Source organism: Zeugodacus cucurbitae, chromosome 5, assembly GCF_028554725.1.
Source record: "Zeugodacus cucurbitae isolate PBARC_wt_2022May chromosome 5, idZeuCucr1.2, whole genome shotgun sequence".
Taxonomy (NCBI): Eukaryota; Metazoa; Arthropoda; class Insecta; order Diptera; family Tephritidae; genus Zeugodacus; species Zeugodacus cucurbitae.
Genome location: NC_071670.1, coordinates 15172401 through 15184937, shown reverse-complemented (window position 1 = coordinate 15184937; position 12537 = coordinate 15172401). Strand labels below are relative to the sequence as shown.

Here is a 12537-nt window from a genome sequence, read left to right as displayed (position 1 = left end):
TTATTATTATATTGTTTTGCTACAGAAATATACACAACAACAATTGTGATATAATCGAAATAGATTTTCTTATGAAATAAGCTGTTGCTGTCGCGTGGCTTGACTGCATATATATTTATACCACCGTCTCAGCTCGATTTGCTTAGGTTTACTTTCTAGATAAGACTACGTTTAAAGTAACAACAAAGTTTTTCAACTGTACTCAATATCAGAACATCGTTATAACAGTTCCCTTATTATATTATACTAGTCTTACAGTATTTTACCAGTTATTTGTTCGATTGACCACCACACTAGTACTAATTTGACAAACTAATTCAAATAAATGGTAACTGTAGTTAATTTAAAAGATATTCAACGTAGAACTCTGAAGATAAAATATTTTTTTCTGCGAATTAAAGATTTGTGCTGGTATAAGTGTAATCATATTCTGAAGACTCACTTTGCCCTTTTATTGTTGAATATTCGCAGGCTGTTATTAGCTCCGAGACAGTACTAATCTCTTAACATGTGGAGCACAAAATCCATTTTAGGAAGGTCAAATCCTCAATTCAACAAAAAGCGACTTTGTATAGAGTATATTATCGCAAAATATAAAAAATGACTACAGTGAGGCCATAATTTTATAAAGCATACAAACTATGAAGGATTCATTGGATACAAACGAGGTTTCAAATCAATAAATATTGATTGTTGATTGTGCTATCACTAGCGAAGATCATGAAAGCTGTCTATTAGTACCCTAACATTTTTCTACTTTGTCTTCACCTAAACTAGAAAATATTATTAATCCACATAATTGATAAATCAACTGTTTGTATATTTATTCATATATGTTATTGTACATAAATATAACAATATGCAATTCACTTAGCTCTAAACGTATATGCTCACATCTAGCATGTCTGATTTCCTAACCACACCAAATTTATGCAGCAGGGAGTAGCGTAGTTTGAGCCAAAATCTCGTGTCACCCCATTCCAGATAGGTATTCAACTTCATGTAGGCCAACAATTCATTATCCAGACGCGTCGTATCCGTAAGTTCACCATACTTTATGATAATGATGCGCGCAGGTCCCTCATTCAAAGCGCCCCCAATCGGATTTGATGAAATTTTGCGAGAGCACAATAATCGTGCGACATGATTGTTCAACCGATTCCATTATTTGCTCGGGTATATAAATGCCGGCCAGCCAATTGCGTTCATGTGTGCAAATACAAAAGCGGGTGCGTCCCTGCTCCAAACTCGGTAACAACACGGTATTGGCAAGTTCTTGGTCTTGATGCGTCTATGAGATAAAAGCGTCGAATGTTTTATGCTTGTCCAACTCGTGCTGTAAATGACACATGACCCATGTAAGTGATATTCGGAGGTCACAACATGGCCGGCAATTGTTGACAGTCAGTCAGCTCGTAGTAGTTATCGGCATATTCAAATTCATGCGTCACTGGACTCAGCAGCAAATCAATATCTTCGGTCGCGCCTTCTCAGTTCAGCGTAATCTTGTCTTTTCCCACGTCTCAGGAAATAGTAAGTGTCACCGCACCATTGCGATCACTCAAGTAGCAATTGATTAGTTCCTTTTTGCATTGACATTTATTTTGATAGCAGCTTTTGGAAGCAATTTCAGGCCCGTTTGGCTTCGGCTTCAGCTTCGTTAGTAACGACTGATACATGATAATGCTCCGGTCTTGAAATCTTCTGTAAATCGCCTCATCTTTTCATAAAATTTTCGAGCGTTACCCATGTCGGCCAGCTATTCAAGTTTTTCATACTCACGCATTTTGGCCTCTTTCTTTTTACTCCTCTTCAGTTCTTCATATCTATCCCACCCCGAACGTTTTGTGATCGATTGCATCGTTGCGAGGTAGACAGTCTGTTTTCTCTCCACTGCGGAACGAGAATTCTGATCGTACCAACTGGTTTTTTGTCGTTGCCGAACACCATTTGTTTTGGCTGCAGCAGTATGCAATGAGTGTGAGATGCCGTTCCACAACTACCTTATATCAAGATGCTGATGAGTGCTCTCAGAGAGCAGGAGTGCAAGTCGAGTAGAAAATCGTTCGGCTGTCGGTTGTGATTGCTGCTTTTCGACGTCAAACCTTCCTTGTGTTTGTTGACGGGCGTTCTTTGCTGCACAGAGGCGAGCGCGTATCTTTCTTGACTGGCGTAGACACCGCTTACGCGGTTATAGCCGAGTCCAAAACAGCGCGCCACACATCCCTCCTTCTGGCAGTTTGGCGCCAATTGGTTATACCAAGCGAAGCCAGGTCCCTCTCCACCTGGTCCTTCCATCGAAGTGCGTATCTTTGCTGCTACAAAATAATGGTCCGAGTCAATATTTGGTCCCACAACGTGATCGATTTGATTGCGCGCGTTTCGATCAGGAGACAGCCACGTTGCTTGATGAATTTTCTTGGGCTGGAATCTGGTGCTACAGACAACCATATTTCGGGCCCCAGCGAAGTCGATCAGCCTCAGGCCGTTTGGCGAAGTTTCGTCATGGAGGCTGAATTTTCCGACTGTTGTGCTAAAGGCATCTTCCTTACCCACGCTGGCGTTAAAATCGCCAGGCAAGATTTTGACATCGTGGCGGGTGCAGCGCTCATAGGTACGTTCTAGGCGCTCATAGAAAGCATCATCTCATCCACCGGAGTGAATGCCAGGACTCGGCGACGGAGTCGCTCTCACCACAAATCCAACACCAAATTTGAGCTCCTTTATATGGCCGCTGTAGTAGATGTCACAAGGACCCACCTTCTTCCTTCATTGTCCCGTCCATCGCACTTCTTGGATTGCGGTGATGTCAGTCTTTAGTTGTATGAGGACATCAACCAGCTGAACGTCCTTCAAACGGATGTCTTTTGGCTACCCAGAGCATACTTGGTCTAAAACCGGAAGTGTTCCTGGCCACTCCCAAGTGAATGGCAATCATAAACTTTCCTCACTTGCGTGAACTTCTACATATACCCCATCCCCCTATAACTTAGCTCGTATACAACCCCGTAGAAGAAGTTCTACAGTATGTATTTGTTTCCATTAAATATTCGAATATCGTTTGGATCTTCTATTGTTGATTTTTAACATTGATTATCTATAGCTTTGAATATGTTGTTACAAATTTCAAATATTTCGATTTTGGAGACTCACTTCGAAAATTTGACACTACACGTTTTTTTTACTTATGGCTCATTCTTCCAGAAAACAATAGTTTGGTTCAATACCCCGAAAAAATTATAATTATTTTCAAATCAGGGGGAAATTTACAGAACAATTTGTAATATCTCGTGCATTCGTTAACATCTCTGAAGGGGTTTGATCTGGCTCATTTGGATATATTGTTCTAGATAGTAATTTGGATGTCAATATCGGTCTTTCAAAAATTGTTTTGAGTATCTTGGCATACGTTGCAGTCCCCGGTTCTCCCCCTTTAAAAACAGTAGCCGTTGAAATCAGTTAGAGATTTCACTCTGTAGATCTGCCAATATAAAAATCCACTAGACATATTATACGCCTCGCCCAAAAAATAAAGCGTTCAATCTTACACATCCTTCAATTCCCACGACAGTTGAATCTACGAAAGAAATATCAACATGACATCATTCTGCGAAACCCAGGATAGTTATAAATTTTTAAGACAAAACTAACTCTAGTAATAACAAATCTGCTAAGCTTTTATTTACTTTCCATGAGTTATGTAATTATTTTGTGACAATAATAAGATTTTAGTATACACTTGCTTCTTCAGATTTAATTCTTATTCGCCATTTGATTCCGCTCCACTTGTCCACACACGTAAACTCTATTGCCCACCTCGAGCATACCGGCTTTCCGGCCTTCGCCTCTGCGATGCGGCATTGCGTAACGTAGTTTCTGCCAGAATCGCGGATCCTCCGACTCCAAATAGGTATTCATACGCAAATAAGCCTGTAACCCGCTGTCAAGACCGGCCATATCGGCAACCTCGCCATATTTAATAATAATAATACGCGCACGTCGCTCGTTTACAGCAAATTGATGCGCCGTCTTGAATTCCATACGCGCCCAAAGCGATGCAACGAAATCTTGCGAGAGCACAATGATTGTGCGACGCGATTGTGCCACCGACTCGACAATTTGTTCGGGTATATAAGCGCCCGCCAGCCAATTGCGTTCGTGTGTGCAGATGCGAAAATGAGGCGCCGTTTGCTCGAGTCCGGGCACGAGTATCTGGTTGACGTAGTCCGACTGCTCGTGCGCATATGAGATGAAGGCATCGAAAGTTGCGTTGCAGTCGAGCTCGTCAATGCCGCAACAAGAAATGTTCACGTTATGTGCATGCAACCAAATCTTCAGCTCCAATTCATACTTGTAGTACAGTGCAATACACGTCAAGAGCGTAAGTATTACAAGAAAACTAGCCACTACTTGCGCCAATAAAGTCCAACTGCTGCTGGATACCACACAAATATCTGTGAACGTCACATTCGCTAGCGTTACGTTGGGAAGATTTGCGCAAAACAATTCCTCAATATCAGGTATGCGACTGCGATGTATGCGCAATGTGTACAACAAAAGTTCTGTGGAGCAATCGCACAGCCAGGGATTATCGGAGAGATAAAGCGATGTTAGTATAGCGCTCTCGTTGAGATAAGCGCGCAGGAAGCTCTCACTCAAACGCTCCAGTTGATTCGTTCGCAAATCTAGGCTGCGCAGCGCCGGTGGTAAATGCGTAGGCAGCACGGTGTTTAAGCGATTGTGTGCCGCAAATAGATGCGTGACATTCGCATAACCAAAAGTAGCATTCGAGGGCAACTCGCGGAACTGGTTGTGCGTGAGATCGAGCGCAGTCTCTGTGAGCGACAACTGCTCGGGACGCGGCAGCTGATTAAGTGCTTGCAAATCTGCCGCAGTGCAATTGATGAGTAGCGCACTCGTTTGTTTCGAGCAACGGCATTTCGACGGACACCAGGCGGGTGACCATGGACAGAGTGCAGCGCGTTGCAAAGTTTGTAAATCGGAGTCAGCCAAGTGCTCGGGCAAAGCGCATTGCCATGTAACTGCTCGATTAAGCAAATTAGTATTGTAGATCCAAGCTAATTCACAATCGCATACCAGCGGGTTATTTATCAAGTGCACTTCTTGCCAGCAAGTTGCATTTGACGGCGACAAAATCGCATATACATGGCTTATGTGATTGTTTGCGAGATCAATGTAGTAGGGGCAGCTGACGCCCGAGGCTGCAATCCAGTCTAATGAAAAGTCTATCAGTCTATTATTTCTTAGTACCACCTCTGTATAATTGGGCCCAATGTGACGCCAACCGGCGACGTATTTAACCATATCCGGAAAATTGCTCAGCCATTGCGCATCGGTTATATTGGTGCGTGTGAATAGCGTGTGATTGCGGTAAATACCCGCGCCCCAAATTGTCTCGAATCTGTTGTACCCCAAATTGAATTTGCGCAAATAACCTAGCGCATGTACGTTTTCTATAATATTTGTTGGCACACTGAATCTATTCAGCGCGAGGTCGAGCTCACAGAGTAGCGGCGTATTGTCAAATATGCCTTTGGGTAATGCGCTTAACTGATTCTCTGATAAGTCAAGCACCAGTAGTTTACGCTGAATGCGTAGCAAATCGCGCGGCAACATTCTTAGATTGTTTAGGCGCAAGCTTAGCCGTCTCAATTCCGGTAGGGTCGTGAAGAGTTCAGCGGGTAGCGCCAGCATATGATTTCCCTCTAATGTCAATTGCTTTAGTGCGCTTAGATCGCGAAAATGCGAATGCTGAATGTCACGTAAAGATGTTTTCAGTGCTGTAAGCTCTATGGAAAGTGTTTCCAAATTGAAAAGTGTATGGAAAAGTTCGGCCGGATAACGTATTTCCGGAAGCGTGCAAAGAATCTTAAATTTCAAATGCTGTAAATTCGTTAAATTGTGAAATAAATGGTGCGGTAACGGGGTAATGTCGACATAAAATAATTTCACTGGCAATGTCAACCTCTGCAAACTTTGCGATTGATTGAAAAATCGGGACGGTGTCTCCAAGTATTTAATGAATTCCACAGTACCTTCGTATGTTACATGTGGTTGCTGCAGTATAGCTGGGAACTCCACGCAATTTTTTAAATAAAACTCTGTGCGATCACTTAATGTTATAGCTGGCATCAGGTTTAGCACTACATCTAGATCCTCCAGTACGTAATCGCAAGTTATATTTATCGCATATGTGACGAATTTTGTGTCGTTTTCGTCCAAACTTCTTATACTGGCTTCTACGTTGACTAAACTTAATTTAGTCTTTAAGATACACTGGAAACTATTGGAGGTGCATTCACACATGTCGCTATTGCAGATTTGTAGCTGAGTCGACAGCACGCTCCCGATATGTGGCAATCCTGTTAACGCTGTCAATACGTGGAGAGTTATAAGTACCAAGAAATGGCGCATCATTTTGTGGAATAATTATATTCCAATAGATCTATCGCAGTTCAATTAATAGACAGTTTTGTGGAAATCACTCAGAGCTATGTCAAGTAAAAAGAGCAATAAACATTAGATACTACGGGTTAAACATGCCAATTCGGGAAAAAAATATTTAACAAGTAAGGCTAAGTTCGGGTGTAACCGAACATTTTATACTCTCGCAATTTATTTATTTAATTTTATTAATGTAACAAACAATTTGACCCACATATTCGTCATATATATATATATATGGTATAAAGTCCATTGAAAGTTGGAAACCATAATATTAGGAATATGGGAGCTAGGTGAACTTATAAGCCTATTTGACCCATTTTTGGCACGGAGTCATATCATTACAAGAATATAGAATAATATTCCCTCTGAATTTCTTCACTAGTGCAATAACATATATTGTAAAGTAAACGATTCAGATGGATTTCAAAGTTCTGGTATATAGGAAGTAGTCGTGGTTGTGAACCGATTTAGCATATTTTCACAACATATCATTGGAATTGCAGGAAAATATATATAATTTCATTGAAATTGGTCGAGCAGTTTCGGAGATGTGGTTTTTGATCCCAAAGTGGACGGAGCCACGCCCATTTAAAATTTTGTATACCAATCTGAGTGCAGCCCTTCTGTGCCTTCTTTATAATTTTAAGGTTTCTGGTGTTTTTCCTTACTGGATTAAAACATTTTTATTTGTATTCAACATAACCTTTGTACGGTAGGTGGGCGTGGTTATAATCCGATTTCCTCCATTTTTGGACTGTCCTTCATACCAAATTTTACTTCTTTAGCCTTATTTATGGCTTAGTTATAACTCTTTATATGTTTTGGTTATTGCTATTTTGTGGGCGTGGCAGTGGTCCGATTACGCCCATCTTCGAACTTAAACTTCTTATGGTACCCAGAAATACGTCTATCAAGTTTCATCAAGTTATCTCAATTTTTACTCATGTTACAGCTTGCACGGACGGACGGACATCCGGATTAAACGTTACTCGTCACCCTGATCATTTCGATATATAACCCTATATCTAACTCGTTTTGTTTTTGGACTTACAACCAACCGTTATGTGAACAAAACTATAATACTCTCTTTAGCAACTTGGTTGCAAGAGTAAACAAATCGATCGATATATATTAATATTAGAGCATTTAGTTCTGTCAAAAGTACTCTTTCACACTATTTTATATTGATCTGTATTGTTATATATCTATTTGACAAGTGCAATTGAATAAAAAAGTACTCCCAACAGGTGGCAACACTATCTTAAAAAATTTTGATTGAACATCTTTGTTAAACCAATTCTTTGTATAAACAAAATTTAGAAGGTGCCAATCATGTCACATAAGTTTTTTTCGGTGGCGAATGTTATAGTTTAGTGAATCCATTTTTATTTTGTTTATATTTTTTATTTATATTTTAATTACTATGTTTTTAAATAACTTTTAAGAGGCAACAGCGAAGTCGATCAGCCTCAGGCCGTTTGGCGAAGTTTCGTCATGGAGGCTGAATTTTCCGACTGTTGTGCTAAAGGCATCTTCCTTACCCACCCTGGCGTTAAAATCGCCAGGCAAGATTTTGACATCGTGGCGGGTGCAGCGCTCATAGGTACGTTCTAGGCGCTCATAGAAAGCATCATCTCATCCACCGGAGTGAATGCCAGGACTCGGCGACGGAGTCGCTCTCACCACAAATGCAACACCAAATTTGAGCTCCTTTATATGGCCGCTGTAGTAGATGTCACAAGGACCCACCTTCTTCCTTCATTGTCCCGTCCATCGCACTTCTTGGATTGCGGTGATGTCAGTCTTTAGTTGTATGAGGACATCAACCAGCTGAACGTCCTTCAAACGGATGTCTTTTGGCTACCCAGAGCATACTTGGTCTAAAACCGGAAGTGTTCCTGGCCACTCCCAAGTGAATGGCAATCATAAACTTTCCTCACTTGCGTGAACTTCTACATATACCCCATCCCCCTATAACTTAGCTCGTATACAACCCCGTAGAAGAAGTTCTACAGTATGTATTTGTTTCCATTAAATATTCGAATATCGTTTGGATCTTCTATTGTTGATTTTTAACATTGATTATCTATAGCTTTGAATATGTTGTTACAAATTTCAAATATTTCGATTTTGGAGACTCACTTCGAAAATTTGACACTACACGTTTTTTTTACTTATGGCTCATTCTTCCAGAAAACAATAGTTTGGTTCAATACCCCGAAAAAATTATAATTATTTTCAAATCAGGGGGAAATTTACAGAACAATTTGTAATATCTCGTGCATTCGTTAACATCTCTGAAGGGGTTTGATCTGGCTCATTTGGATATATTGTTCTAGATAGTAATTTGGATGTCAATATCGGTCTTTCAAAAATTGTTTTGAGTATCTTGGCATACGTTGCAGTCCCCGGTTCTCCCCCTTTAAAAACAGTAGCCGTTGAAATCAGTTAGAGATTTCACTCTGTAGATCTGCCAATATAAAAATCCACTAGACATATTATACGCCTCGCCCAAAAAATAAAGCGTTCAATCTTACACATCCTTCAATTCCCACGACAGTTGAATCTACGAAAGAAATATCAACATGACATCATTCTGCGAAACCCAGGATAGTTATAAATTTTTAAGACAAAACTAACTCTAGTAATAACAAATCTGCTAAGCTTTTATTTACTTTCCATGAGTTATGTAATTATTTTGTGACAATAATAAGATTTTAGTATACACTTGCTTCTTCAGATTTAATTCTTATTCGCCATTTGATTCCGCTCCACTTGTCCACACACGTAAACTCTATTGCCCACCTCGAGCATACCGGCTTTCCGGCCTTCGCCTCTGCGATGCGGCATTGCGTAACGTAGTTTCTGCCAGAATCGCGGATCCTCCGACTCCAAATAGGTATTCATACGCAAATAAGCCTGTAACCCGCTGTCAAGACCGGCCATATCGGCAACCTCGCCATATTTAATAATAATAATACGCGCACGTCGCTCGTTTACAGCAAATTGATGCGCCGTCTTGAATTCCATACGCGCCCAAAGCGATGCAACGAAATCTTGCGAGAGCACAATGATTGTGCGACGCGATTGTGCCACCGACTCGACAATTTGTTCGGGTATATAAGCGCCCGCCAGCCAATTGCGTTCGTGTGTGCAGATGCGAAAATGAGGCGCCGTTTGCTCGAGTCCGGGCACGAGTATCTGGTTGACGTAGTCCGACTGCTCGTGCGCATATGAGATGAAGGCATCGAAAGTTGCGTTGCAGTCGAGCTCGTCAATGCCGCAACAAGAAATGTTCACGTTATGTGCATGCAACCAAATCTTCAGCTCCAATTCATACTTGTAGTACAGTGCAATACAAGTCAAGAGCGTAAGTATTACAAGAAAACTAGCCACTACTTGCGCCAATAAAGTCCAACTGCTGCTGGATACCACACAAATATCTGTGAACGTCACATTCGCTAGCGTTACGTTGGGAAGATTTGCGCAAAACAATTCCTCAATATCAGGTATGCGACTGCGATGTATGCGCAATGTGTACAACAAAAGTTCTGTGGAGCAATCGCACAGCCAGGGATTATCGGAGAGATAAAGCGATGTTAGTATAGCGCTCTCGTTGAGATAAGCGCGCAGGAAGCTCTCACTCAAACGCTCCAGTTGATTCGTTCGCAAATCTAGGCTGCGCAGCGCCGGTGGTAAATGCGTAGGCAGCACGGTGTTTAAGCGATTGTGTGTCGCAAATAGATGCGTGACATTCGCATAACCAAAAGTAGCATTCGAGGGCAACTCGCGGAACTGGTTGTGCGTGAGATCGAGCGCAGTCTCTGTGAGCGACAACTGCTCGGGACGCGGCAGCTGATTAAGTGCTTGCAAATCTGCCGCAGTGCAATTGATGAGTAGCGCACTCGTTTGTTTCGAGCAACGGCATTTCGACGGACACCAGGCGGGTGACCATGGACAGAGTGCAGCGCGTTGCAAAGTTTGTAAATCGGAGTCAGCCAAGTGCTCGGGCAAAGCGCATTGCCATGTAACTGCTCGATTAAGCAAATTAGTATTGTAGATCCAAGCTAATTCACAATCGCATACCAGCGGGTTATTTATCAAGTGCACTTCTTGCCAGCAAGTTGCATTTGACGGCGACAAAATCGCATATACATGGCTTATGTGATTGTTTGCGAGATCAATGTAGTAGGGGCAGCTGACGCCCGAGGCTGCAATCCAGTCTAATGAAAAGTCTATCAGTCTATTATTTCTTAGTACCACCTCTGTATAATTGGGCCCAATGTGACGCCAACCGGCGACGTATTTAACCATATCCGGAAAATTGCTCAGCCATTGCGCATCGGTTATATTGGTGCGTGTGAATAGCGTGTGATTGCGGTAAATACCCGCGCCCCAAATTGTCTCGAATCTGTTGTACCCCAAATTGAATTTGCGCAAATAACCTAGCGCATGTACGTTTTCTATAATATTTGTTGGCACACTGAATCTATTCAGCGCGAGGTCGAGCTCACAGAGTAGCGGCGTATTGTCAAATATGCCTTTGGGTAATGCGCTTAACTGATTCTCTGATAAGTCAAGCACCAGTAGTTTACGCTGAATGCGTAGCAAATCGCGCGGCAACATTCTTAGATTGTTTAGGCGCAAGCTTAGCCGTCTCAATTCCGGTAGGGTCGTGAAGAGTTCAGCGGGTAGCGCCAGCATATGATTTCCCTCTAATGTCAATTGCTTTAGTGCGCTTAGATCGCGAAAATGTGAATGCTGAATGTCACGTAAAGATGTTTTCAGTGCTGTAAGCTCTATGGAAAGTGTTTCCAAATTGAAAAGTGTATGGAAAAGTTCGGCCGGATAACGTATTTCCGGAAGCGTGCAAAGAATCTTAAATTTCAAATGCTGTAAATTCGTTAAATTGTGAAATAAATGGTGCGGTAACGGGGTAATGTCGACATAAAATAATTTCACTGGCAATGTCAACCTCTGCAAACTTTGCGATTGATTGAAAAATCGGGACGGTGTCTCCAAGTATTTAATGAATTCCACAGTACCTTCGTATGTTACATGTGGTTGCTGCAGTATAGCTGGGAACTCCACGCAATTTTTTAAATAAAACTCTGTGCGATCACTTAATGTTATAGCTGGCATCAGGTTTAGCACTACATCTAGATCCTCCAGTACGTAATCGCAAGTTATATTTATCGCATATGTGACGAATTTTGTGTCGTTTTCGTCCAAACTTCTTATACTGGCTTCTACGTTGACTAAACTTAATTTAGTCTTTAAGATACACTGGAAACTATTGGAGGTGCATTCACACATGTCGCTATTGCAGATTTGTAGCTGAGTCGACAGCACGCTCCCGATATGTGGCAATCCTGTTAACGCTGTCAATACGTGGAGAGTTATAAGTACCAAGAAATGGCGCATCATTTTGTGGAATAATTATATTCCAATAGATCTATCGCAGTTCAATTAATAGACAGTTTTGTGGAAATCACTCAGAGCTATGTCAAGTAAAAAGAGCAATAAACATTAGATACTACGGGTTAAACATGCCAATTCGGGAAAAAAATATTTAACAAGTAAGGCTAAGTTCGGGTGTAACCGAACATTTTATACTCTCGCAATTTATTTATTTAATTTTATTAATGTAACAAACAATTTGACCCACATATTCGTCATATATATATATATATGGTATAAAGTCCATTGAAAGTTGGAAACCATAATATTAGGAATATGGGAGCTAGGTGAACTTATAAGCCTATTTGACCCATTTTTGGCACGGAGTCATATCATTACAAGAATATAGAATAATATTCCCTCTGAATTTCTTCACTAGTGCAATAACATATATTGTAAAGTAAACGATTCAGATGGATTTCAAAGTTCTGGTATATAGGAAGTAGTCGTGGTTGTGAACCGATTTAGCATATTTTCACAACATATCATTGGAATTGCAGGAAAATATATATAATTTCATTGAAATTGGTCGAGCAGTTTCGGAGATGTGGTTTTTGATCCCAAAGTGGACGGAGCCACGCCCATTTAAAATTTTGTATACCAATCTGA

The 12537-nt window shown here is 41.2% G+C and overlaps 2 protein-coding genes across 2 annotated transcripts; both read right to left on the bottom strand.

Annotated features, from left to right (window-relative positions):
- Nucleotides 1–3753: 3753 nt before the first annotated feature.
- Nucleotides 3754–6327, bottom strand: LOC114804271 (protein toll-like). The gene has a single exon (XM_054231040.1). It carries the CDS (start codon nucleotides 6325–6327, stop codon nucleotides 3754–3756), a length of 2574 nt encoding a protein of 857 aa, XP_054087015.1.
- A 2883-nt stretch (nucleotides 6328–9210) lies between these two features.
- Nucleotides 9211–11784, bottom strand: LOC128921959 (protein toll-like). Its single transcript, XM_054231039.1, has one exon. It carries the CDS (start codon nucleotides 11782–11784, stop codon nucleotides 9211–9213), a length of 2574 nt encoding a protein of 857 aa, XP_054087014.1.
- Between the last annotated feature and the right edge of the window lie 753 nt (nucleotides 11785–12537).

Bases quoted from the DNA above. Each gene is read 5' to 3' on its own strand.
- LOC114804271 (XM_054231040.1), bottom strand. From the start codon at position 6,327: ATGTGTGAATGCACCTCCAATAGTTTCCAGTGTATCTTAAAGACTAAA.
- LOC128921959 (XM_054231039.1), bottom strand. From the start codon at position 11,784: ATGTGTGAATGCACCTCCAATAGTTTCCAGTGTATCTTAAAGACTAAA.